The sequence below is a fragment of the Gobio gobio genome, assembly GCF_949357685.1.
Source record: "Gobio gobio genome assembly, chromosome: 8".
In the NCBI taxonomy this organism is placed as follows: Eukaryota; Metazoa; Chordata; class Actinopteri; order Cypriniformes; family Gobionidae; genus Gobio; species Gobio gobio.
The window spans coordinates 14624446-14651834 of record NC_137114.1 but is presented as its reverse complement, the minus strand read 5'-3'; the positions used below and the strand labels follow the sequence as shown (position 1 = coordinate 14651834).

The window sequence follows — 27389 nt, the reverse complement described above, 5'->3', positions numbered from 1 at the left end:
CATGCGCTGGGGGCGGGGTCAACAAGACGAACACAAACTGGAGATCCGCCATAGTGAAATAGCAGCTAATGGAGCCAACAGCTGCTGCTCGTTTGTAATCTCTGTCTATACAAATTACGGCGAACTGCATGAATGTGTTGGATTCGCTGTGTTTTCGTTGTGTTTTGATGCCGATGTAGGATTGTAAAGCCATGTGAATCAATAGTAACACAACGTTTGCATTGTTGATGGAAGGCTTGTTCGCAGCTGTGCAGACCGATCGCAGTATGATAACGAGTCCAGCGAGAGCATACGACTCCTTATGCTTTTGATTCACTCATGCGTTTTTTATCATACGTGGATCGGTGTGCGCAGCGCCGATGCATCTTGAACAAGCCTGGTGTGTGTGTGTTTCCCGCTGCCCAGGGTTGTCAGGTTTTCACAACAAAACCCACCCAATTGCTACTCAAAACAAGCCCAATCGCGTTTCAGGGGGGCTTCCCCGGTAAAAATCACATTTGGGGGTAAAATATGTGTTTTTTGGCATGGTTGCCTACTAAAATTCGCATTCCCGGGGCTAAATATTACATAATTGGGGTCGCTTCAAGCCGCGGTCATGAAAAAAAGCCTGCGGCATAACCGTAGACTTGGCAACACTGCCGCTGCCTCGCTAGCGTTGCTGAGAGAGATGAGACATATACAGTGACGTAAGACATGACTCTGTTGTGGCTCTCAGCATGTGGAAAAGCAAACGGTTCTTAGAATGCTCCTCAGTCGAACCAACTATGAACTGGGACTAGCTCTGGCTCTGAATTAGCTCTAGCACTGCCTTGGTGGAAAAGGGGTATAAGTACAGCGTCCCTGGGAAAGCCAAACAAAGGTGATTTGACTCCGGGATGAAAATAACAGCGTCTCGACGGCATGGCGACAAACATACAAACGCAACACTTCCTCTTCTCCACGAGGGAGCAACAAGACCACGCCCCCTTTTTCGCGTATTCTTGTGGGCGGAGGTTAGTCAACAAACTGTTCTACTGACGTCATTAAAGCAGGATGTACAGGGATGTAGTCCAAACCGGCCGTTCGCTGTAGGCTTTGAAAGGGAACTTCTGTTAAATAAAATATCTCGCTTGGCATTGAACTTTGAGCTTTATAATTTTACAGGTATTATTTATGCTCTAACAGCAACATTACACACTAACTGAAGTTTGAAAAATCGGATCACGAAAAACAGGACCTTTAACTGTAACAGCTCCGTATTGCAAGCACCAATCCGGTTCGTTTTTTTTTTCTATAGACAGTACTCACAAAGGTATAACGATCAAGATTAACTTAAAAATTCACCGGAGTTCTCCTTTAAAGGAACACGCAAACTTTTTGGGACTTTAGGTGCAGCGGCTCAATGATATTACACAGCGCCTGCAAATATGCTAACTTCCGTCAACATAACCAACGTGACAACCTGCTTGCACAGAGAGCGTGCTGGGGACTATTTTCAGGCGCTGTGTAATATCATTGCGCCGTTGCACCCATGGGACGGCAGCAAAGCTCCTTGATCATTACGCAGAAATTACAGAATAGTTCCTAGTCATATAAGTCTAGAAAATCACAACTTTTCATTTTCCGTCGGTCTTAGTACACGATGTAACTATACACATCACAACATGTAAATAGGAAAATGATGGCGTTATTTTGTCACTTATTGAGCAGTAGGCTAGCTGGAGCCATTTACCTCCAGTCTTTGTGCTAAGCTAGGCTAGCAGTGTGTGCGTCAGACAGAGTTATGGCACGCACAGAGCTGAGAATGGTATATATGGACTTATCTAACTCTGGGGGATACGGTGAATAAGATAAAGTCCCAAAAAGTCGCCATGTTCCTTTAAATGAAGCAAGCTAGACATCAGTGACTTCAAATGTTTTGGAATAAAACACAAGTATGGACTACTTTTATCATGCGTTTTATCATGCGGAAAAGAGCTGAATAGATTCTTCAAGAACTCTCCTTTCAAGTAGCACAGAAAAAAATGTCAGCAAACTGATTTTGCTCATGAGGGTGAATAAATGACAAAACAATTTATTTTGGCGCAACCTGATCCTTTATTACTTGACGCAACAATCTCTCTATAAGACAGAACCTAAAAGACTTATGTCATACATTTATAGATATGAAAACGTAACAATATGAACAGTAATTTTTTTGGTAGAAATCAAGTGCAGAGACAGACGCCATCCCATTAAATAGTCTCTGCTTCAAAAGGTGACATTTCAGCAGGTACAAATGTGATCACAAGATTTTGGCCCCAAGGACACACATCCTCTGTAGAGGACACAACGTGTAATTGAATCGGGCTCGTCCTTTTGATGGCCGTCCACTGCAATGATCAGACGAAAAAACACCTATAAATCACTGCTGGTCCACCACAGGCCTGCCATTTCCACAAGCCTGACAGAATATAAATCATGTTAACAAAAATGGAGTCTTTACAGAGAGCTGCTCCAAAACATAATTACAGCTTGTAAAATTTGGCACTGTTTTCACACAAAGAAAAAAAAATGAAACTTGTGAATTTGGAAGTTGACAGACTGAAAGAATCATGTGTAGACATTTGGACATTCTCATAAAGGGACTTTTAATAATCAGGCCTTCCCAAGAGTCATAAATCTCACATATGTGACACTAGACCACAAAACCAGTCATAAGTCTCACAGATATATTTGTGGCAATAGCCAACAATACATTGTATGGGTCAAAATTATCGATTATTCGTTTCTGCCAAAAATCCTTAGGATATTAAGTAAAGATCAAGATCCATGAAGATATTTTGTAAATTTCCTTCCGTAAATATATCAAAAATGTACTATTATTAGTAATATGACTAGCTAAGTTCTTCATTTGGACAACTTTAATGGCGATTTTCTCAATATTTAGATTTTTTTGCACCCTCAGATTCCAGATTTTCAAATAGTTGTATCTCGGAAAATATTATCCTTTCCTAACAAACCATACATATATGGAAAGCTTATTTATTCAGCTTATGATGTATAAATTTCAATTTAAATAAATTGACCCATATGACTGGTTTTCTAGTCCAGGGTCACGTATATATATATATATATATATATATATATATATATATATATATATATATATATATATATATATATATATATATATATATATATATATATATATATATATATATATATATATATATATATATATAATGAGGTTTAAAAAGATTCTTTAAAGGCATCTATGGTCCCATGACCAACTTAAAGGTCCCATGGCAACGCATTTTTCTATTATTTTATAATGTTTCCTGAGGTGTACTTATATTGTTAGTATGACTTTTACATCATAAAATGTCACAATTTAGAAATAAAAGGCATTTTGTCTATTCTGCTGTTTGCCCTGTGGCTAAATGCCCTGCTTCAAGAGGCGTGTCTGCTGTGAGACTTCAGTAAAAACGCCCACTGTTGTGATTGGCTGACATCTTTGCATTTGATATGAGCGGAGGGGGCGTGGTTTAACGAGGTCTACGAGGCACGAGCTGCTGCCAGAGAGACGGATGGACCTGAGTTCACTTCACATCAGTTCTCAGCATGTCTGAACTGTTGTAGTTACTAGAATATACTTCAGGTTATTATTAGTCTATTTCTAGTCGGAGGGACTGTCACTCACGTCAGAAAGTTAGTAACTTTAGTAAATTATGGATCAGCGCTGACTCGAGACGGGAACCGTTTAGAACGATTCAGTCCGATTTGGTGAACTGATTCGGTTCACTAAAAAGAACTGGTTCAAAAGAAAGATCGTTCGCGAACCGGACATCACTAATGTACCAGAGACGGAGCTCAGCGATTGCTAACAAAGTTATTTATAGTAACTACTGAGTTATGAGAGCGCTGTCAGTCAGCGCAAGTTTATTGTGTTTGTATCTGAGAGTTCTGAATAAACACGAGTCCCAGTCACACCGAGTCCGTCTTCATCATTATTACCAACTTTGTAACACATGCAAAGTACCATTACAGCGAGATGAACGAGTTAAAAGTAAGTGTTGATAATAGCATTATTTTTAAAATAAAATAAAAGCGTCAGTGACGCTCGTTGAGTACACAGCGCAAACAAAGACACAACAGCAGTAATCGAATGTAATCCAGTTTATTGTGGGGCTAGGCTGGCTAGCCCGGATATGCTCACGCTTACCCCCCTTCTGCTTAATCTCACGCCGCGTTTGGTGCCTCCGCTGTGGGCCAGATGCAGTACTGGGGGTCGGGGATGTTGAAGGCCGAGTCAGTGCAGCCCGAGCTTCTGTGTGCGTGAGGTTTATCTCTAAAGATGTGACACTGCCGATGTTGAGCAGAAACTCATGACTGTATGCACATTTTAGAACCGATAGACGCGACGAGGACGTACAAAAACACTGACTCACAAGATAGAAAACACGAAAACACCGTTCTGTCTGGAGAGAGAGAAGCCGCAGTGTGTGCACGAATAATAAATAATTAGCTACACAACAGAAATCACTGATCACAGATCAGAAGGAACTGAAAAAAGACTTCTGTTTTCATTTGTACATCCAAACACTGAGAAACTGCCAGCCTTCACTCGTTCACAAGTAGTGATCTCTCGAGTGTTTGCATGGGCGTGCCAGATTCTCTGGGCGGAGGAAAGGGAGGTAACCGTTCCTGCTTGGACGTCAAACCAGGAGACTTCAGGATTGGCTCGTCTGACCTGTCATTTTCTCAAAGGCAGAGAAAGACAGCCAGAACTCGGGTTTACACCGATCAACATTTCTATCCAATTGGGGACAATATTCAGGCTAGGGGAACTCATATTAATGTTGAAAAACCTCATAAAATGAAAATTTCATGCCATGGGACCTTTAACGCATTTACATTATGGGAAGTGCACTAGCCAGACGGGATTTAAAGGGATAGTTCACCCAAGAATTAAAATTACTGTCATCATTTACTCACCCTCAAGTTGTTCCAAACCTGTATGAGTTTTTTTGTTCTGCTGAACACAAAAGAAGATATTTAGAAGAATGTTTGTAACAAAGCAGAGAGAGCAACCATTAACTACCATAGTAGGGAAAAAAATACTATGGTAGTCAATGGTTGCTCTATCTGCTTTGTTACAAACATTCTTCTTTTGTGTTCAGCAGAACAAAGAAACTCATACAGGTTTGGAACAACTTGAAGGTGAGTAAATGATGACAGAATTTTCATTTTTGGGTGAACTATCCCTTTAAACCTTGTCAGCTGTAGACCCAAGTTCGGTTTGAAAGTGAAAAATGTACTATAATTCCTGATTTCTAACACACACTCACAGCATTTGGTGTGGTTTTGTGGCTGTCCGTGTGTTTGTCCGTGGTCTCCAGTCGAGTTCATTTGTAAATTGCATGAGCTTATTCCGTCCATTAGATCGAAAGATCTGAAAAAAGCCTATAGATTTACCCACCCAAAGAAGACCCTCTCGAAGAAATTAGGACAGAAGTGGTTGAAAGTGGACAAAAGAGATGGATTCAAATACCAGGTGTAAACGGGATTGTGTTTCACTCGCCTACTTGTGATATAGTGTTGTCAAAAGTGCAGACTTCGGTACTAAAATTTAAAAATGTGACGCTTTGAGTGCTGTTGAGCGTAATTGTAAACACCTCTGATTGGCCATTGTGCTCACACCTCATCGGATGTGTCTGTGATTGGCTACAACGATCAATGCACAGGAGCGTTTGAGAGCACACAGAAGTGTTTGAAAGTGGGAGCGGGAGCGTCTATCAGTGGACCGGTCCTACTTTCAAACACTCCAATGTGTATCTGTGTAAGAGCGTATTACAACATGTTTTTGAAGCGCTGATCATTGTAGCCAAACACATACAGTGGGGAGAACAAGTATTTGATACACTGCCGATTTTGCAGGTTACAAAGCATGTGGAAGTCTGTCATTTTTATCATAGGTATGTATGCGTTGGGTGTGTATGCATTGTTTACCTGAGGAAGAGATGGCGGCAGGATTCCCTATAGGAAGGCCAACAAAAACCTGGTCTAAAGTCAATAGCGCAGTATTTTTTGTGTTATTGAAAAGGTGTGTTAGTAATATGCGCCTATAGGCGGGTGCACAGCACACATACACTCTGCTTATTACACACAGGGACGTGCAGCATCACATAAACATGCCAAATATTAAAAATAAAAGGATTTCTCTCTGGAGGAGAGTTCAGTCTTTCCACTCAGAAATTCCTCCATGTGAATAGCGAATCTGACATGGTGCAAGCACAACTGGCTTTTAAAGGGAATGGGAGATGAGACTCTGATTGGTTTATTGCACTCCACACCCAAAACACACCCATGACTCATTAAGAGACTAGGTACTTCAGATCATGCGCTCAGATCGTTAAAATAGGGCCCTACGTGTGCAAAATATATGATTTTGCTTTAAATAACGACATTTATTTTGTGGGACACAATCCTGGAAAATTTCTAGAATTATCTACACAATCAGAATCTTAGTATTTCTAGAGATGACCTTAATTGATTTGGCATATGCCTATTAAAGGGATAGTTCACCCAAAAATTTAAATTAGCCCCTGATTTACTAACCTACAAGTCATTCTAGGTGTAAATGACATTCTTCTTTCAGACGAATAAAATATGAGTTATATTAAAAAAGTTCTGGCTAATCCAAGCTTTATAATGGCAGTAATAGTTGTTCTGTTTTTTAAGTCCATAATAAATGCATCTGTCCGTCAAATAACGTACTCCACACGGCTCCGGGGGGTTAATAAAGGCCTTCTGAAGCGAATCGATGCGTTTGTTTAAGAAAAATAACCACATTTGAAACTTTATAAAGTAAAGTTCTGGCTGACTGCCTTCCATATTCAATTTATGGAAAAAGTGTTGAAAGTGGCTCTGCCAATCAAAGGCTTACATTACCAGGTACACTCGTCAGACATCACGTACGCATTTTGAATTGCGAGATGGCACTTTCAACACTTTTCCACGTAAGGCGATCGGCTCGAACTTTACTTGATAAAGTTTTAAATATGGATATTTTTCTTACACAAAGGCATCGATTCGCTTCATTAACACCCCAGAGCGGCGTGGAGCACGTTATTTGACGGACAGGTGCATTTTTTATGGACTTAAAAAACAGAGCAACTATTACTGCCATTATAATGCTTGCATTAGCCAGAACTTTTGTAATGTAACTCTGATTGTATTCGTCTTAAAGAAGAATGTCATATACACCTCGGATGACTTGAGAGTGAGTAAATCATGGGCTAATTTTCATTTTTGGGTGAACTATCCCTTTAATATTAGTGTTTCTGTATTTTAAGTTAGTTTAAGGTTGGATCCTAAAACTCATTACTGTATGGCTCGCTTCTGCCTTTGGAATTGTGAAGAACCGCAACTCTTGTCTTCATTGTTCATACTGGTCACTAATGGGTCAGGCACTGTTTCCTAACTGGTTTGGTCGACCATGAACAAAAAATGTTGACACTAAGTGCACATTGATATTCTTTGAAGCATCTTGGGGTCCCATGTTAATAGTAATAGCATGGTATATGAATATGGCAAGCATACAGTACTATTCAGTATTACCATCTGATATGTACCATGGTACCACCACAGTATTTTTTTGAGAAGGTAAATTGACATTGCACAAAAATGCAATCATTTTTAATAACATTACAAGATTTAAACATTTGTTTATTTAAAAAGACTAATGTTTACAATGAAGCAGTTATTTATAATGTGTTTCAACTGGAGCTACCATTATATGTTAAAGATTGATGTGTTGAGATGGCGCCGAGGACGGCCGCAACGTCGCAAGCTCTGCTGAAGCATTGTAGTTTTTTGTTTGTTCTGTTTATAGTTTTTGTGTTTTTTGTCTTGGATGTTGTCTGCCTTACTACGTACGACAGACAGACACTTTTGGACATTGGTTCGGCAATCGCACACCGAAAACCGGACTTTAAATTCATCAACGACGACACGCCGCTTACAAACACAGCAGCGGAACCCTTTGTCTGGGTGGCCCGGCCGCGGAAACGCCGCCGGAGAAGGGGCTGTAGAGCTGGCGTACTCGTCAGAGTAAGACGCCGCGCAAACCGACCCCCGCTTCCCAGTATTTTACTGGCAAATGTTCAGTCTCTGGACAATAAACTCTGCGAGCTGAGAGCGCGGATCTCTTTCCAACGAGACACGAGGGACTGCTGCATTATCTGCCTTACAGAAACTTGGATGTCCGCTGAGATTCCAGACTCAGCCATCGAAACCACGGGGTTCTCCGTGCATCGGATGGACAGAGAAAAAGATCTCTCCGGGAAAAGCAAAGGCGGGGGTGTGTGTTTTATGATCAACCGATCCTGGTGTGACCAGAGGAACGTACACTCTATCAAGTCTTTCTGCTCTCCTGATCTGGAATTTCTCATGGTTCTGTGCCGACCATTCTGGCTACCGAGGGAATTCACCGCGGTCATCATCACAGCGGTGTATATTCCCCCACAAGCCGACACAGACCGGGCACTAAAGGAACTGTATAGGTCAGTGAGTGAGCAGGAAACCGCGCATCCTGAGGCTGCGTTTATTGTGACCGGGGACTTTAACAAAGCTAACTTCAAGCGCATCGCACCCAAATACCACCAACATGTTAGCATCAACACGCGAGGGAACCGTGTTTTAGACCACTGCTACTCCCCCTTCAAGGAGGGTTACAAGTCCCTCCCTCGCCCACCATTCGGCAAATCAGATCACGCGTCCATTCTACTTTTGCCCGCTTACAGGCAGAGACTGAAACAGGAAGCACCCGCCCTCAGAACCATCCAGTGCTGGTCGGACCAATCGGACTCTATGCTACAGGACTGTTTTGATCACGCGGACTGGGAGATGTTCCGGTCGGCCTCTGATGACGACATCGAGGTCTACGCTGATAGCGTAACGTGTTTCATCAGGAAGTGCGTAGATGACGTTGTTCCGACCAAAACAATTCGGCTGTACCCAAACCAGAAGCCGTGGATAAATGGGGATGTTCGCGCGGCACTCAATGCGCGGTCCCTCACCTTTAACTCCGGTAATGCGGAGGAGCATAAACAAGCAAGTTATGCCCTCCGGAAAACAATCAAAGCAGCAAAACGCCAGTACAGGGACAAGATTGAAGGACAGTTCAACACCACCGACTCCAGAAGCATGTGGAGGGGAATTAACATCATCACAGACTATAAAGGGAACTCAAACTCCACCGTGAACACCGCTGCCTCTCTCCCGGACGAGCTCAACACCTTTTATGCTCGCTTTGAGGGAACAAACACCGCCCTCGCGGAGAGAGAGCTCGCGGCTGAAGATACAGAGGTTAGTGCACTCTCCGTATCTGAAGCGGATGTAACCCGATCCTTCCGGCGGGTGAACGTCCGTAAAGCTGCGGGTCCAGACGGGATTCCCGGTCGCGTCATCAGAGCGTGCGCGCGCCAACTGGCTGGAGTTTTCACGGACATTTTTAACCTGTCCCTCTCCCTGTCTGTGGTCCCCACATGCTTCAAAACGTCCACCATTGTTCCTGTACCGAAGCAAGCAAAAACCACCTGCTTAAACGACTGGCGTCCTGTTGCTCTGACCCCCATCATCAGCAAATGCTTTGAGAGACTAGTCAGAAACCACATCTGCTATGTTCTCCCCCCCTCACTGGACCCACTGCAGTTTGCATACCGCAAAAACCGCTCCACTGATGATGCCATTTCATCCACTATTCACACTGCTCTCTCCCACCTGGAAAAGAGGAACACATATGTGAGAATGCTGTTTGTAGACTACAGCTCAGCATTCAACACCATTGTGCCCTCCATACTTGACATGAAACTCCGGGCTCTCGGCTTAAACAGCCTGTTATGCAGCTGGATCCTGGACTTCCTGTCAAACAGACGCCAGGTGGTCAGAATGGGCAGTAACATCTCCTCACCACTGACTCTCAACACTGGAGCCCCTCAGGGCTGTGTTCTCAGCCCACTCCTGTACTCTTTGTACACACATGACTGTGTGGCAACCCACAGCTCCAACACCATCATCAAGTTTGCTGATGATACGACGGTGGTAGGTCTCATCACTGACAATGATGAAACGGCCTACAGAGAGGAGGTGCACACTCTGACACGGTGGTGTCAGGAGCACAACCTCTCCCTCAACGTCAGCAAGACCAAGGAGCTGGTGGTCGACTTCAGGAGGAATGAGAGAGAACACCGCCCCATCACCATCGATGGAGCACCGGTGGAGAGAGTCAGCAGCTTCAAGTTCCTCGGTGTCCACATCACAGAGGAACTCTCATGGTCCGTCCACTCCGAGGCCGTTGTGAAGAAGGCTCATCAGCGCCTTTTCTTCCTGCGACGGCTGAGGAGGTTTGGAATGAGCCGCCACATCCTCACACGGTTCTACAGCAGCACCATAGAGAGCCTGCTGACTGGCTGCATCACCACCTGGTACGGCAACAGTACCGCCCGCAGCCGCAAAGCCCTGCAGAGGGTAGTGCGCACGGCCAGCTGCATCATCGGAGGTGAGCTTCCCTCCCTCCAGGACATTTACGCCAGGCGGTGTGTGAAGAGAGCTCAGAGGATCATCAGAGACTCTAGCCACCCGAGCCATGGGCTGCTCTCACTGCTACCATCAGGCAGACGGTACCGCAGCATCAGAACACGCACCAGCCGACTCCAGAACAGCTTTTTCCCACAAACAATCAGACTCCTGAACTCTTGACCCATCAGGATCATAACACACACCGGACAGAATATCACTCAGCACAACCCACTGTAGATACACACACATTATATACACATTTATTATAATTTATTATTTATCATTTATCATATAGCACCTATTGTACATTGGATCTCTACTGTGAATAATAATGGATACTGTACATTGTATATTATTATTACTATTATAGCTTAATGTATACTGTTTAATGTATGTTTAGTGTATATTGTTTAAAGTATATGTATATTGTAAGTATGTGTATATTGGTTAAAGCTGTGAGAACTACACTCACATTGTGTAAATTATTTATTGTAGTGTTTACTGTGCTGTGAGTAATTGTGGGCGCATCAGATGTGTAATCTGATGCTGCTTTAAATGTTGTACATGTCATGACTGCTATGTTGCTCGGAACTGCACCAAGAATTTCACCTGCTGTTGCACTTGTGTACATGGCTGTGTGACAATAAAGTGATTTGATTTGATAAAGTGCAGTTAAATTGTTCAGAAAAGGCTTCCAGCAGTTTTGGTATAGCCTCTTTAGTTGAGACATCCCGTCCCAGCTCTCGGCTCAGTGAGGTCACACCTTTTCCCACAATCCCGCATGGCACAATGTTGTCAAACCAGCTCATGTTTGTGTTGCAGTTAAGAGCCAAACCATGAGAGGTGATGTATCTTCCACAATGGATACCTGCAAGACAAGACAATTACCAACAAAACACTTGATCCCATTCTTCTCTTGAACTTTATTTGTACAAAAGGTACAGTGGGGTCCTGATTTATTTCCATTTAAAGCAAAATTCATATTTTATACATTTAATCTGCACATCTGTCACAATTAGGTGACAACTCAAATTTAAACAAATTGTGACAATGAAAACGCTCTTGGGGTTAAAAAGTTTGGGGTCAATTAAGATCAATTTTTTTGTAAAGAAATTCATACTTTGCACAGATGCATTAAATTGATCAGAAGTGACTGTAAGGACTTTTACATTGTTACTAACAATCTATTTTAAATAAATGCTGTTCTTTTAAACATTCTATTCATGCAAAAATATTAGGCAGCACAACTTTAAACACTGATAAAAATAAGGAGTGTTTTGTGAGAACCAAATAATCATGTTAGAGTGATTATTAAAGGATCATGTGACACTGAATTACATTTTAACATGTATTTAAAAATATTGCAAAGTGTATTTGTATTGTAATAATACTCCACAATATTGTGGTAGTGTATATATACACCGATGAGACAAAACATTATAAGTACCTGCCTAATATGTTGTTGGTCCTCCCCATGCTGCCCAAATATTACAGACCCACCATGGGACGGACTCTACAAGAGCCCTATAAAGGTGTCCTGTGGTTTCTAGCACCAAGATATTAGCAGATCATTCAAGTCCTGAGGTCCAGCACATCCCATCGATGCTCAGTTGGATTGAGATCTGGGGAATTTGGATGCCTGGGGTCCGTTCTTCGCACCTCGCTTAATACATCTGAGATTTTACAGATGCCAGATCTTCTAATCGTGACAAGTGATCTCTGAATGTACAGATTTGATTAAAATATCTGGATTAGATTATCTGAGATCACTGCGCGTTCTTGTGTTATATTCTACTGAACTTGTTAGTGATGTCTTGATTATTTAATGTGTTTAAATGATTATGTCCTGAAAATGACAGCCACTGTGTATAAATGATTATATTTAAACAACAAATTGAGGTAAAAAATTTTTTTTTTAAAATAATTTAGAAATTAATGCAAAAACTGCCTTATGTGAAGTTTACATGTTTGCATACAATGTGTTATTTGAGTGTTGATTATTATATCTAAAAATAAATAGCAACTGTTGTTAACCTTTAATATTATAGTAATGTGCAAGTAATGGCTACCTATATAGTTTACAGCATTAGCAGAGATATTTGGTTTTTTGGATGGCCATTGGTCTGTTAAAAGCGCTATATAAATGCAGTCCATTTACCATTTATCTTTAAGAAACTTTTTGTTATAATTTAATTATTTTAAGGACAGACACAATTTGTTCACTAAACCACTGTTTAATAAAACAAAACGCAATTTTATATTTAGTTCAATCCACTGCTGTACCGAACCGTGACTTAAAAACCGAGGTACGTACCGAACCATCAGTTTTGTGTACCATAACTAGTAGTCAATAATACAATGTTACTCATGACATGAGCACAACAACGATCAACAACATTCACTCAATCTGTGACTGGTCATAATGTTTTAGCTCATCAGTGTACATAATATCAGTTATTTCAAATATTAATAATCTAGAGTATTACCTAATGAAATGCTACAGTGGTGAACAGGCTATTCAAAGTTTTTTGTTGTTGTTGTTTTTGAAACAAATGTATACACTTATTATAAATTCATTATATTGTTTGATGACTTTACTATTATTCTCAAATGTGCAAATGAATAATATTAAATAAAGACTTGGGGTGTCCAAGCTTTTGACCAGCAATCAATATTTATAAAGAAAATGCAAACCTAAAAAGTTACTTACCAATAGCACAAATTTTGTTGTCGCCCACCCAGACACCTGTATCTGGAGAAGTGGAGGCGTTGATCCCAAATTTACTGCACATCTTGATCACAGTCCTTTCCAGCTCACACACATACCATCTCACACTCTTCTTAAAGCAGCCCAGGTTGAGGACGGGATAACACACTAACTGGCCAGGTCCGTGAAAAGTTATAAGACCTCCTCGGTTGGTACGGAAGAAGTCTGCGCCCAGGCCTTTCAGTCTTCGCTCCTCCTCAGGAGGGTAAGGAGCCTGTCGGATGCCAATGGTGTACACAGGCTCATGTTCACACAGTAATAGAGCGTTTGGGCTGATGCTAGACGAATCCAGATGTTGCTTTATGTGCTGCTGCTGTATCTTCAAGGCACTGCTGTAGGAAATCCTCCCTAAATGCAGCACCTTGACAGCAGCCTTGCCGACTGACATTGTGTCTTCAGATGAGTCTATGAAGCATCAACTACATGGATGGAAAACAAGGTCACAATTAGTTCCATATTTTGCCCAATTTAATGCGTCCATAAAACATAACTCAAAGGAGGTTGTTATGACATTGAAAGCAGTTTCCTGCAGTGTCATTTATTTATTTTTTCAAAAGAAATGTATCATTTTCTCATTATTTCATAAATGGGAATGCAGTTATTTGTATATTACGTGCAGGTTACAGTAAATAAGAATTTATTGTAAGTAGTTTTTTGTTTGTTTACGTTTCATGTAACGTTATGCGATTTATAAACTACCCATATGCAGTTAATCTGACAGATTTTAGGAGAAATCCAACACTAACTGTAATGTACTCATTTCACACGAGCTTTAACACAGAATACAACGATGATAACCGCAAAGTCTAACATAATCTGATGTTGAACGCTCACAAAGCAGAGAGATGGAAAGCTTGATGTCTCTGTTAGAGGACAGTCGGACTTATTCTACTGTAACTCCAGAGGGTGAGGCGGAAGCGTGATGCACTACTGCCATCCACTGGTTTGGTGCGCTACTACTGAACTCAACTTTGCATAAAAAAAAGCATGGCAATTTTTTTTATGTTTACCTTTTTAATATTGTCAGTTTTGCCTCGACACTGTAGTGAAAATGAAAAAGCAAATCACCAGTTTATTTGACGATGCACTGCCACTGTGAAAATTAAAATTAAAACAAAATCACTTAACCCTTAATCGTCCCTTGGGGTCCAGCTGACCCCACTGGACTTTTCCTCCATTTTTTAAAAGTGTTCCCTTCATCTCAGGGCCATGAGACTCGGTGACTTTTCCTAAATAATCTATCTAAACATGCACAAAAAATCTGGGCTTGATTTGGTTGTTCTAAAGGTGTGTAAAAAAAAATTTACCGTTTAAGTCCCTCGGGGTCAGATTGACCCCACATTGAAAATGAATGGGAAAGTGTAAAAAATAAATTTTTTTCACTTTTTTTGTCAATTTTTTTTTACTAAATCCAGTATAAATCTGAAAATTTCCACATTTATATCAAGGTCTGGTCCTAGAGCATAAACACAAAGTAGAACAAACTTTCTGTCTCATACACACACGCACACACACACACACACACAAACACACACATGTGTGTGACTGCAACAGAGAGCATTTTTATAGAAACTGGCAAATAAAATCAACAAAACTGGCATAAATCTGAAATATTTTCATACATAAATGAAGTACTAATACTAGAGCACAAATGCAATATGGAACAAGCATGTTCACTCACACGCACACACACACAAACACAAACACAGGTGTCTGGAGCATTTTTTTGGATTTTGGCAATGAATGGGAAAATGTAAAAAATGCTTTTTTTTCACATTGTAAAAAAAATCAACTAAATCCAGTATAAATCTGAAAATGTCTACATTTATATCAAGATCTGGTCCTAGAGCATAAACACAAAGTGGAATGAACTTTCTGTCTCATACACACACGCACACACACACACACACACACACACACAAACACACACGTGTGTGACTGCAACAGAGAGCATTTTTATAGAAACTGGCAAATAAAATCAACAAAACTGGCATAAATCTGAAAAAATTCCATACATAAATGAAGGACAAATACTAGAGCACAAATGCAACATGGAACAATCATGAGAAAGAGAGGGAAAAGGGCAAATAAAAGAAAGATGAAAGGCAGCTTAACTTTTGCATAACTTCCCTATGGACCTCTATTGGATAATGTGGTCATTGCACTCTCTCTCTTGAACTATAATTCCTAAAGTTTTTCCACAAACCTACAGATGGCGGTATTCTATCCCTAACACATAGAGCAATGTCCAAAAACTATTTATATTTATTTAAGATCATCATTCAAGTGATTTTTTCATAAAAAAATGATTTTTAATGAGCCAATTTATGACATAGTTAAGTATTTGTGCAGTAAATAGGTAAAAAACTACCAAATACCCACAAAAACACAGCATAAATGTATAGTTGAGAAGTAAATAAAAAAAATGATATATAGTTTTCCATGTAAAAAAATAATATTTCCTTATGCAATCGCTCTGTAAAAGTTTGGGGTCTATCTGACCCCAAGGGACTCAAACGTAAACCCTACTTGAGGGGCGATTAAGGGTTAATGTTGCACATACTTTGCAGATACTCCATAATTAAGTGGTTAGTCTGGATCATATGTAAGTGAACCTTTTGTGGCGTGCAGTCACAGAGCTGATGAGATTAAAAAACATAAAACTTTTCAGTTTCACTAATTATAACTGCAGTTTACAATGTAACCTTAGTTTTGGTCTAAATAATATTAAAATACATCTAAATAATTAGTGAAATGCAATAAAAGCAGGACATTGAAGGTATGCACAGACAAAATATGCTAGAAGTTTATATATATATATATATATATATATATATATATATATATATATATATATATATATATATATATATATATATATATTAGGGCTGTCAAAAGATTAATCGTGATTAATCGCATCCAAAATAAAAGTTTGTGTTTACATAATATATGTGTGTGTACTCTGTTAATTATTATTTATATATAAATACACACACAAGCATGTATAAAAAAATATTATTTTTATATATAAAACATTTATATTTATATATATTATAGATTATATAAATGTATATACAGAATATACATGCAAACATTTCTTAAATATATACATGAATGTGTGTGTATTTATATATAAATAATAATTTACAGAGTACACACATATATTATGTAAACACAAACTTTTATTTTGGATGCGATTAATCGCGATTAATCTTTTGACAGCCCTAATATATTTATATATATATATATATTAGATTAAGTTAAGTGCCCCAATAAAATAAAATAAAAAAAGGAGATACTGAAAAAAAATATATGCAAACATAGCATAACATACAGGAGTACAAAACAATGTGTTACATTAATTTGTGAAGAATCCGAAAATTATTTCGTAATATTTGAAACCTGTTAATGCTTTTTTTTTTTGAGCAGACATAAAACTGAATTTACACACTTTTGTTTATATATGTAACATTTTTGCCAGCAGTATAATTAAACTAACAATGTATTCAATACCTTTGTTAACATTGTTTTCATAATATACAATCCCTTTATCCTTTAATGTAAAATAGTATTTCATCTTTACTAAATTAAAGATAAATTCTGCCAATCCCTTCCAAAAACGTTGGATAATTTTACATTCAAAAAACAAATGCGTCAAAATTTCTTTCTCACTTTTACAAAAAGGGCATTAACCATCAATATTAGAGTATATTGAAATTAATGATTCAACAGGGTATTTTTAAATGTATTTCTTTAATTGTATTATTAATACAATAATATTTAATGGGGATTAACCCAAACCAGGGTGCTATTTGATTTTCATTGTGAAAAATAGTACAAATATGTTTGTTATTGTATTTTTATCAATCAATTCAACACCGTATGTATTAAATACCTTTGTTAACATTGTTTTCATAATCCCTTTATCCTTTAAAGTCTGCGGACCCTATACAGGGTAGGCCTACTATACTTTCAATTTTAAATGTCTGTGGAGGAGCTCTGACCTCATATGTGGTACCATTTGAAAGCTTAGAGTCTCTACTTTCTGGAGATATGCATCACTTTGGCATTTGTTTTACACAAAGTAATGTATTTACACTAAATTACTCTGGTACCATTTCCGCCTGGATTTGGCCTACCCAAATTGAAAAGCTTCCCATACACACATACAAAAAACGTTGGTGTCATTTTACAGGAAACCCTTTGAAGTTACATAAAACACTGCTAAAAAAGATAAACATGTAAGTATAGGTTGTCTGAGCTGTAAAAAAAACCCACCCCCCAAAAAAGAGACACTTTTGGATTTTCTTTGGTTATAAATTCATTTTTGAATGTGTGTAACTCAGGCCCTGTGAGCTCTAGCACCCTGCAGACAATTTGGGCTGTTTCCAGCATATTAAATTAATTTAATGACACTGGGATATTGAGTTACACACTTTCAAAACTGAATTTATAAAAAATAAAATAAAAGAAAATGTGTGGGGGGTTATTACAGCTTAGACAACATACTTATAATTTTATTTACTTTCCTGTAAAATGACACCAACATTTTGAACTTAGACCACTGTCTGTGTGTATGGGAAGCTTTTCAATTTGGGTAGGCGGAAATCCCAAAAATGGTCCCAGATCTTAAGAGGTTAATGTAAAATAGTATTTAATCTTTAAATTAAAGATAAATTCTGCCAATTCCTTCCAAAAACGTTGGATAATTTTACATTCAAAAAACAAATTGCGTCAACAACTCTTTCTCACTTTTACAAAAAGAGCATAAACCATCAATATGAGAGTATATTAAAATGAATGATTTAACAGGGTATTTTTTAAATGCATTTCTTTAATTGTATTATTAATACAAGGGAATTAACCAAGCCAAGGTGCTATTTGATTTCGATCGTGAAAAGTAGTACAAATATGTTTGTTATTGCATTTTTTTTATCAATCAATCATTAATAATGTTTATTTAAAGGGGCTATATGCAACTTTTTCCCCAAAATAAACGTAACAATAGCCTTTTTATTTTACCATTTATGACTCAAACATCTCCTGATGAGCATACTGACACCTTGTCCGCTCACAGTGGGTGCACCTATAAGCCTGTATCCTATTTTTCCTATTTTCTGGCGGGTCGTCTTTTCCCGCGCTGTCTGCGGATGTGACGTCACCACCGCTGCGAGAGCGAGCAGAAAATGAGAGCAGTTCTGTTTTTTGGCCACAGGTGTCAGTCTCGAGTTTAAATTTCAGAAAAACGCATATAGCCCCTTTAATTTCGGTTTGTCGAAGAAAAAAAAAAGTCGTTCAACCGCTGCATGTGACGTCACGAGCGGGCGGGGCTTGTTTTCAAACCCAGACGCAGGCTCATACCAACGAAGATGGCGGCGGTGGGGTCCGCCAAATCCACTGGACTGGGGCAGAGAAGGAAAACCAGGCCTGGCGCTCACGCCGCTCCGCTGTCTCTGGAGGAGGCCCGGTGCCCCGTGTGCTCGGAGATACTCCTGGAGCCGGTAACGATGCCGTGTGGACACTCGGTGTGCCTGCACTGCTTCCAGCGGACGGTGAAGTTGATCAGCCTGTGCTGTCCGCTGTGCCGGCTGCGAGTGTCCAGCTGGGCCCGTAAACAGTCCCGAGAGAAGAGCCTGGTCAACACCGAGCTCTGGGACCTGGTCCGGCTCAGTCACCCGGAGAGATGCAAGCGGAGGATGGAGCAGAGAGACGGAGAGATCGCGGACGGGGGTTAGTGTGACTTGACATATTACATAACCACGAGTTTGAAATCATTTAACGTTACTTACGCTTCGAGAAATCGCGGCATGACATAACAGACCGTTTTACAGCTTCAGTGGTTTCAGTTCAGATGACCGTTTCACCAATAACTTCCATAATAATACGAGGAAAATATGATTGTGTCTGTTATCCAACGCAATGGATATGAAACCAGTACATTTGAAGAAAAACAGGAGTGTTTTTGTTGGGGGGCGTTCACACTTCACTCAGGACAGTCTGCCTGCGCTGTTTTTACATGGGTTTGTGTACAAATTCACACTCGCGGCGCGTCGTGCGCGTTGCGTTTTTAACTTGGGGGGGAAAACAATGAACTCAAGACGATTTTAGTTGCTAAATTTATCAATTTTTTGGAATATATGATAAATACATGTTTTGGTTGTCGCGGTTTGCTGATTGTTTTTGTCGAACTGTCAACATCATGTGATGTGAGGAGACACTGTAGAAAGGGCACAACATTACCTGATCGAATAATGTAGACTTTATAAAGTATTGAAACGAATTCAATTTGAGAATTTGTTTTATAATAATAATAATAATAATACATGTTTTATTCAACTTTTAGTAAAAAAAATTTTTTTTTATACCCACATTGGCCACATTTGCTATACTTTTAAAGACTTAAAGGGATAGTTCACCAAAAAAAAAAAATATCAGCCCATGATTTACTCACCCTCAAGTCATCCTAGGTTTATATGACCTCCTTCTTTCAGACGAATACAATCTGAGTTATATAAAAAATGTCCTGGCTCTTTCAAGCTTTATAATGGCAGTGAAGGGGAGCCCAAAATGTTAAGCTTAAAAAAAGTGCATCCATCCATTATAAAAGTACCCACAGTTAATAATTAATATAACTCTGCTTGTATTCGTTTGAAGAAGAATGTCATATACACCTAGGATTGCGTGAGTAAATCATGGGCTGATTTTCATTTTTGGGTGAACTATCCTTTTAAAAGTGTGGTATCCTGGTTGTTTGTCAACTTGAATGTAAAACTGAGTGGTAACTTGCCCAGGCATGTGTGTGTGTGTGTCCAGTGGGCGGAGCTAGTGACAGACCTGAGATCTAGAGCATCTCATGTGTTTGTCATGGTTTGGTCCCATTAGTGTGTTTGAATATAAGGAAGAAGGAAGCCAATTGGCCATTTTGTCCTTTTTTTTGTGATTTCTCATATGTTTATGTTTTCATCTCTTAGAAATTTTTCGTGCACCTGTGCCAATTCATAAATCTGGAGAAATGCGTCAAGAGTATGAGAAACAAAAGATGAAGGTAAGTTACAGGGGTATGACACTACTGTGTTTGCACTTTTCATTGCCATTTTCTCACACAACTTTAATTTTTGCCTACATTTCAAAATGAAAAGTATAGTATTACAATGTTCTTGGACATATACCATGCTTTTTTCAAAATGAACCTGTAGTACCTTATACATACCACAGTATTAACATTTGATGAAATTACTATTGCTCCAACAAAGTGGAAAAGTACACAAACATCTTTGTGAAGGGGTTTAAATGAAGGCTTGCACTTATTTGGCATTTGGTAAAATGCAAAGCACTTCTGATTTCTAATGAGCTTATTTTTCTTGTTCTCCTTAGCATGAAATACAGTTGCATATATATATATATATATATATATATATATATATATATATATAATATATGAAAGCACATATAAACACAGTGTTATTTTTTTAGGGAGGATGCAGTGAAGAAACTGAAGAGAGAAAGAAAAAAATCCATAGAAAAGAAGAGTGTGGGATGCTGAAACATTGTCAATATCCTGTATGTTCAAAACCTTTATTCGTTGTTACCTACTTGGGTGTAAATATGCATACAGTTAATTCATATACTTCATGATTTGGCATACTTCTTTTATTAACTATTTTGTTACAGCTTAATTACATGTGCTCATCCATCTTACACATTTAGTGGCTGTGTTTCAGTTCTGTGGCGTGTCAGACTCTGAGAATGAAGAGCCAGTGGGGAAGAGGACCAGGCACGTTTCAGCATTTGTACGAAAAACAAGATGCTCCCCTGCTTTCAATAGAGGGTATTGAACTTTACATTTTTACTTTTAAATGTATTTATGTTTATTATTAGTTGTAGAATTATATGGGTGTTCATTGTATCTAGAACGGTGGGCCTGGAAACACTAACATTCAAAAACACGCACCTATTTATTCCTTATTATGACCATTTTCCACATTGTTTAAAAAACTGTCACCAAAACTATGAAAAGAAAACCTAGAAGCATACAAATTATCTAGTGGCCAAAAATGTCAGTCTCACGTCTAATACCGATTTCGAGCTGGTTTTTGTTGTGGCATAAAAACTGAATTTAATGGATACATTTTGGATAAATAAATCAAAAATAGGTCAGTACACTTAAATCTTATCGCGATACAGACAAGTGTCTATGAATATTAAACCGCAAGAAGACTATTTGACAATGAATCATGCATGTTCTGCGTGTCTTAGTGAATGAATGGCGGAGACAGGCGGTTTCATTTACCACACACACACACACACACACTGAAGCACGCGTGATGCTCGCTGTTACTATATAATGACTCTCAACTGCTCTGAGAGTCACTTTATGAGCATTTTACCATTTAATTTGAGAAGAACTTTCATATCATATACACAGAAACTCAAGATCCTCACGGCAACCCATCAAAATAAACGTTCAGTTAAACTTGTGAAGGAAATATATTAGTATTGTATAGTACTATTTACTATTGTTTTACTATTGTGCAGTATAATGTATGCCTTAATGTAATACTATTACTAATATTAACAACAATGCAAGAATTATTTTAACTTTATTTTTAAAGGAATAATCACACAATTGTCTTCCATGTTTTAATTTGAATAGTAAACCTCTGTTATGCAGCTCTTTGTTTGTCAAAAAATAAAAGAGTTTATTTAAATTTCATTTGATTGAAAATAAATTAATGTTTTGTGCTTTCAGTTGATTACCAGAAAAACTAAAATACACAACACAGAATTTATGGGGAAAAAACATTTCATAGGGCCCTATTATTGTAAACAAATGTATAAATTAAGTTTTTTTTTTTTTAATTCATTCAATTAATCAGCCATGTGTTTGATGAAAACATTAAAACTTCAGAAAAGTGTATTTTTGTTTGTATATGCTGTCATTGATAGTTCTTTGAAAGAAAATCAGAATCGGCAAAAATCTGTATCGGAAAGTCACACTTACAAAAATATCTCAATCGGCCACGAAAACTGCAATCGGTGCAGCTCTAAAAAATTATGTTGTTTGTACTTATTCATCAATTTGAAAAAAATCTAGATTGCAGCTATACAATGTTCTGTCATGAAGCTCTAGATGGTGCAGGTCCTTAACTCAATCTGCTCATAATCACATCATTCTCTATAGGATACAGCTGATTGGTTCCTGCTGTATCAGTAGCCAATGAGCTCGCTGCTCAACCTTCAAATAATTGGTCAGCATTTGCTGTAGCAGTTTGCAGGGCGCTTCCAGAAACCCTCCACCTTCCCCAGCTCCACCTGTATAGTTCTGCTATGGGTAATTCATGTACGCTCTATTGTACAGCAGCAGCGTGTCTTGCTTGCTCTGTAGCAGTGTAGCAGATCTGTTCCACCAAGACCAAACATGTCAACATTGTCATATTCATTACCATGCCAAATACTCAGAGAGTTGTCATGACAGAAGTATATTTATTAAAGGCCCCCTGAAAGTTGAAGTGTTTTGGCTTTAAGTATGACTATGTTAGCCTTAAGGTTATGAATAAGCTGGTGTTTTCCAAAATTAATTTTGAGGTGTTGCATAGAGATAATCATCCATACCATCATTGTGCTGCATTACAGTTGTCTTCATAGCAGTGCCGTTCAGAGGAGCAGGAGCTGTACAGATTCTGAGGATGGCAGAGGGAAAAGCAGAGTTCACACACATCATGCTGTTCCTGACAAGGTATAATATTTCAGTTATTACCTGAATGCGTCTGTTCAAATAATCATCAGTCTAATTTGCTGTTTAGGGTGAATTTTTACATAAAACACCAGTCTTGTTGTTCCAAGAAATGTATTTGGCTCTCAACTTCATTTAGAGTGTTGTTGTTTTTTAGTAAGCAACCATTTATTAGACACATTTATCTAAAGCAGCTTATAGTACAGTTCTTAGTTTCGCTTGAGCTGTCTGGCCCTGGAGGTCCACTGTCCTGTAGAGTTAGGTCCAACTCAAATTGAACACACATGAACAAGCTAGTCAAGGTCTTAGGGATTACTAGAAAATTACAGGCAGTCGAGTTTGAAAAAACCACAGTGGACAGTGCGAGCCTAAGGTTAAAGGCTCAGGTATACTTCATTTTCCGTGTTCTGCTCCATGCACCCAAGCCTTCTTTGACTACTCGCACATGTGCTGTTGTCTGCACGAACACAAGAATGAAAGCCTGCTTGTGGACGGTGTGCACGGACATCAGCGGAGATGTGCTGATGACAAAAATTGCATCACACAAACAGGCCGCGATCGGTAGTGGAACGGACACAGGAAATATGCTTTTGGCTCAAAGGGTTAGTTCATGCATAAATGAAAATTCTGTCATCATTTACTCACCCTTATGTCGTTCCAAACCCTTAAGACTTTAATCCATATGAATTGAGTGGTTTAGTCCAAATTCTCTGAAGAGACACGATCGATTTTATATGATCGCAGTTTGAATTTAGGCTTTTGTTCACATTAAAACATTCATCAGCGCACACATCAGATCTGATAAACGGAAGCTCAAGGATGTTTGCTTGCTGTGCGTTAAGCCGGTTCGGTTGAGCTTCTGTTTATGTTCGCTGATCAATGTTTATATGTTGCGAGTTGGGCTGCAAATCCGCCGGTCAGTGTGGTTTGGCCTATTATCTTTTACTTACGGACAGAGGTGACTGGAGCCTCTCACTGTGGTGATTATTAGTCTTCGGAAAGTCAAAATGCCGCCACACCACACCACATGCCCGCGCCCAACTTCCATATGAATGAACTGAAAACATTAGCTTATTTCACTCTTCTTCACACACAGTCTGTCACTCTAGCTACAACTTGCTCGTTACTATCGTACCTGTAAAGTGAAGCTGTTTAAAACGTGTATCGCGATTCGTTTAACATCTCAACCGAATTGAATAGTCACACGTTTGTATCGATTTTCAACCGGCTCCGACTGAATCGTTGCATCCCTAGTAAAAAGAGTTTGCGTCCTCATAGAACTTGTAATTACATCTTCTAAACTTTAAGAGCTCCTACTTATACCACCTGACTGCTCCAGATTAATTTTGCCATTGATTGTGTTGCGATAGACATGCATAATTCCGATTCTGAGGACGTGAACATCTCCAAGTAGAACGTCACAAATTGTCATCTCCTAATTACGGCAATTACAACACGGTGTGAACGCAGCATATAATCACCCTAAAACTTTGCCCACTAAGCCACAGCTACTACATAGTAGGACAGGGGTGTCCAATCCTGCTGAAGTTTAGCTCTGATTCTGTTTAAACACCTGAACCAGTAAGATTCAGTGTCTTAGACATTTCTAGAAACTTCCAGGAAAGTGTGTTAGGGGAGGTAGGAGCTAATCTCTTCCAGACTTTGGCCCTTCAGAAGCACAATTGGAAATGGCATCTGTTGTTGAATTCAGTGGTATGCTGGACAAATTGTCCAGTAAATCGGTCATTTGTATTGTCAGTGATTGTACTCTACCACTTTTTCCCCACTCTAGGCTAGCATCACTCATAGTTACAACGCTGGAATCCTTCTCTCCTCGGAGAACAGTCTGTCTTTTTCAGCCCCAGTACTGAGCCTAGATAAGAGACACCACTGGCGGGGCATCCACGCTTCATCTGTTTCTGTTGTGCTTCAAGCGAAACCAGAGAGGTCTATTAGCCCCGAGAGCAATGATAGCATATCGGAAGAACTCAACCATTTTAAGCCTATCGTCTGCTCGCCGTGCACGCCACCCAAAAGGTTGCCCGACGGGCGACTTTTGGAACCTACGATCGTGAAGTCGACCCCTAGGAACTTGACTCGCACTCTGCAAAAGTCCACAAGCTACGAGGCCAGCCCGACCATCTTGCAGAAGTGGAAGCAGATTGAAGTTGATCGTCAATCCATCAAGGTGATCTCAAAAGGGACAGTCACAAGTCCTATCGCAGAGGATCTTAGCCTTAAACTGAGTCCCGTTGAAGAACGGGACAGCCGACTCTGCAGCTGTGCCGTAGCCAAGGACGGCTTGGAGGATCATCAATGCATTTGTGAGTCAAGTGCCAAAGGGTCTAAGGACCGGAAGGATAAACTTGTAGTCTGTAATAAACGACGGCTTATATTTGATCAGTGTAACAAGGAGGAAGATACACAGCCAGTTAGCACTCACATCAGGTCGACAACTCAAACTATTACAGATGCTTCATCCCCAAAAGGGCGTAGCAGATGTGAAGGACTCTGTGAACCCACAAAAACGCACGCACCGATGTTAGATAAACACGCTGGACATTGTAATCGGGGTACCGTAGACCCTGAGGACTTTACAAATGAGCCTTCCACCAGGAGCTGTGTCCTTAACAGACCTACCTCAAGAAGGGGCAAAAAGAGAAGCCACAAAACCAAACACTTGGAAGAGAACCTACAGACAAAAATATCTCGGACAGATAGCTGCAATTCCTGCGACAGGCTTGATCATCTGATTGCTCGGCGAATGAATCAGGAAAAGGAGGACAGAGAACTGGCACTAAAGCTACAAAGAAAGTTTGACAGAGAATGCCAAAAGGTGGACAGGCACAAAACAAGTCGTAACAAATACGAACTCCGGTCCTGGGCCACAAAAGATGGGATGGTAGGACACAATACACGCAGATCAGGAAGAATCTCCAAAAGAAATGAGCACTTTAACTATAGCTGTTAAAGGGACTTACGGTTATAGTAGTGTTTTACTGTAGGGATTTGTCACAGTCACAAATGTTTTCTTTGCTTAGGCACTACAGAGGCTTTCTGACATCTGGAAAAGTATTGCAAGATAAGGTATTTACTTTTTTGACTTGCCATTTAACCGATGTGTTTCATCCAAAGCAACTTGCTTTAATCCGAGTCCACCTAGAGCACCTGGGGTTAAGTGCCTTTGCTCAAGGGCAATGGTCGTAGGACAGGATTGGGCTTGGGATTCATGGGGATTCAAAGAGTGTTTTGTTTCCAGCTCTGTTACTGTTTAACTGGCTTCTACTACTCAAAAAGAGGAAACTAGGGATATGTTGTTTGGGGGACAGAAAATACATACAGAACTATATATATATATATATATATATATATAAGAACTCTTAAAGGCTTTTTAGTACTTCAAGCCAGAGACAATAGTACTCCTTACAATCTCTTTGTGCTCATCACAATCACAATTGCTACTCGAGAAGTTTGTTTGCATGTTTTAATGTTATCATAGGACATTTGTACAAAGGTGTAGCATAACCCTTTTTCTTTGCTATTTCTTGTTTTCAGTGGCCTGGGAAGTTTCATCTCTTGATGTATCACTCTATCAAACAACTCGTACGATATAGCATTTTTGTGAATGATTTGGGTGGAAAAGAGTACAATTGACCTATTAGTAAGCCCCTCCCCTCGAACGCAGATGCGCCAATGGCAGTTGAGTATCAGTTGCACAGGGCCCAGAACTCGGACATCTTTAGGTTTCAGCGCCGTAGAGAAACATTGGAAGATCCGAAGCTCTCATCGGTTTGATGGTGTGTATGCTACAGAAATGGTAAAACGATGTGCCTGGGGTACTTGTAACAATGATTCCAGGTATCCTGAGAGGATTTTCTGGGTGTCATACTCTCATGCTAACTTACAAACCTAAATGGCTAACCGTTCTCACATCATGTAACAGGTGTAGGTCAAAAACACATAAATTAAGGTCTACATTTCAGTGCCTCTCCATAGTAAACTGGTTAAATGTAAATTGGCATATTTGCCCTCCATGGCATATTTAAGTCCCACTTGAATGCTCCTTGACGAGAGGTGGCTTCCGTGTCCAAAAACATCTTGGGACAAGGTTTTCACACTGACACTGACAGTGAGCAAATCCATTTGTTCGAGTTAGCAACAGTAACTAAGGGGGAGGGGCTTTCCGATAGGTCAATTGTAGCCTTAGGTCAGAAACCTACTCTACACAAGTTCAAAGACGCAAATGCTTGGTCAACGGTTTGCAAGAACGCAGTCTTTACTGCGTGCTTCAGTACTCTGGCGGAAACAAACCTTAGCACTCAAGGTAGAGATAGAGTTGCCTGGAAA

The 27389-nt window shown here is 39.6% G+C and overlaps 3 protein-coding genes across 5 annotated transcripts in view; 2 read left to right on the top strand and 1 right to left on the bottom strand.

Moving 5' to 3' along the window:
* Positions 1–10776: 10776 nt before the first annotated feature.
* Positions 10777–18986, bottom strand: lipt2 (lipoyl(octanoyl) transferase 2). 3 transcript variants are annotated; one of them, XM_079824449.1, is made up of 3 exons: positions 18671–18986; positions 13253–13728; positions 10777–11410 (listed from the first exon to the last, which is right to left on the bottom strand). In XM_079824449.1, exons 2-3 carry the CDS (start codon positions 13695–13697, stop codon positions 11148–11150), a joined length of 708 nt encoding a protein of 235 aa, XP_079680575.1. In that variant the 5' UTR covers positions 13698–13728; positions 18671–18986; the 3' UTR covers positions 10777–11147. The 3 variants fall into 3 exon arrangements, with proteins under 3 accessions (XP_079680575.1, XP_079680574.1, XP_079680576.1); XM_079824448.1 differs by lacking the exon at positions 18671–18986 and adding an exon at positions 14144–14210; XM_079824450.1 differs by lacking the exon at positions 18671–18986 and adding an exon at positions 14056–14199.
* Positions 18661–26013, top strand: rnf169 (ring finger protein 169; the record flags this gene model as incomplete). Its single annotated transcript, XM_079824447.1, has 6 exons — positions 18661–19039; positions 20281–20354; positions 20783–20869; positions 21031–21137; positions 22943–23045; positions 24835–26013. The coding sequence occupies exons 1-6, from the start codon at positions 18679–18681 to the stop codon at positions 26011–26013; spliced, it is 1911 nt and encodes a 636-aa protein (XP_079680573.1). The 5' UTR covers positions 18661–18678.
* Positions 24964–27389, top strand: part of spcs2 (signal peptidase complex subunit 2) — a 16126-nt gene continuing 13700 nt past the window's right edge. Inside the window, exon 1 of the mRNA XM_079824451.1 lies at positions 24964–26129. The gene's annotated coding sequence lies outside the window, so the exon portion shown is untranslated. The remainder of the gene's footprint in view (positions 26130–27389) is intronic.

Excerpts from the sequence above, each read along its gene's own strand:
- lipt2 (XM_079824449.1), bottom strand. The coding sequence starts at position 13,697 with ATGTCAGTCGGCAAGGCTGCTGTCAAGGTGCTGCATTTAGGGAGGATT. Across the intron at positions 11,411-13,252 it reads CAACAAAATTTGTGCTATTG|GTATCCATTGTGGAAGATAC; the intron begins GTAAGTAACTTT and ends CTTGTCTTGCAG.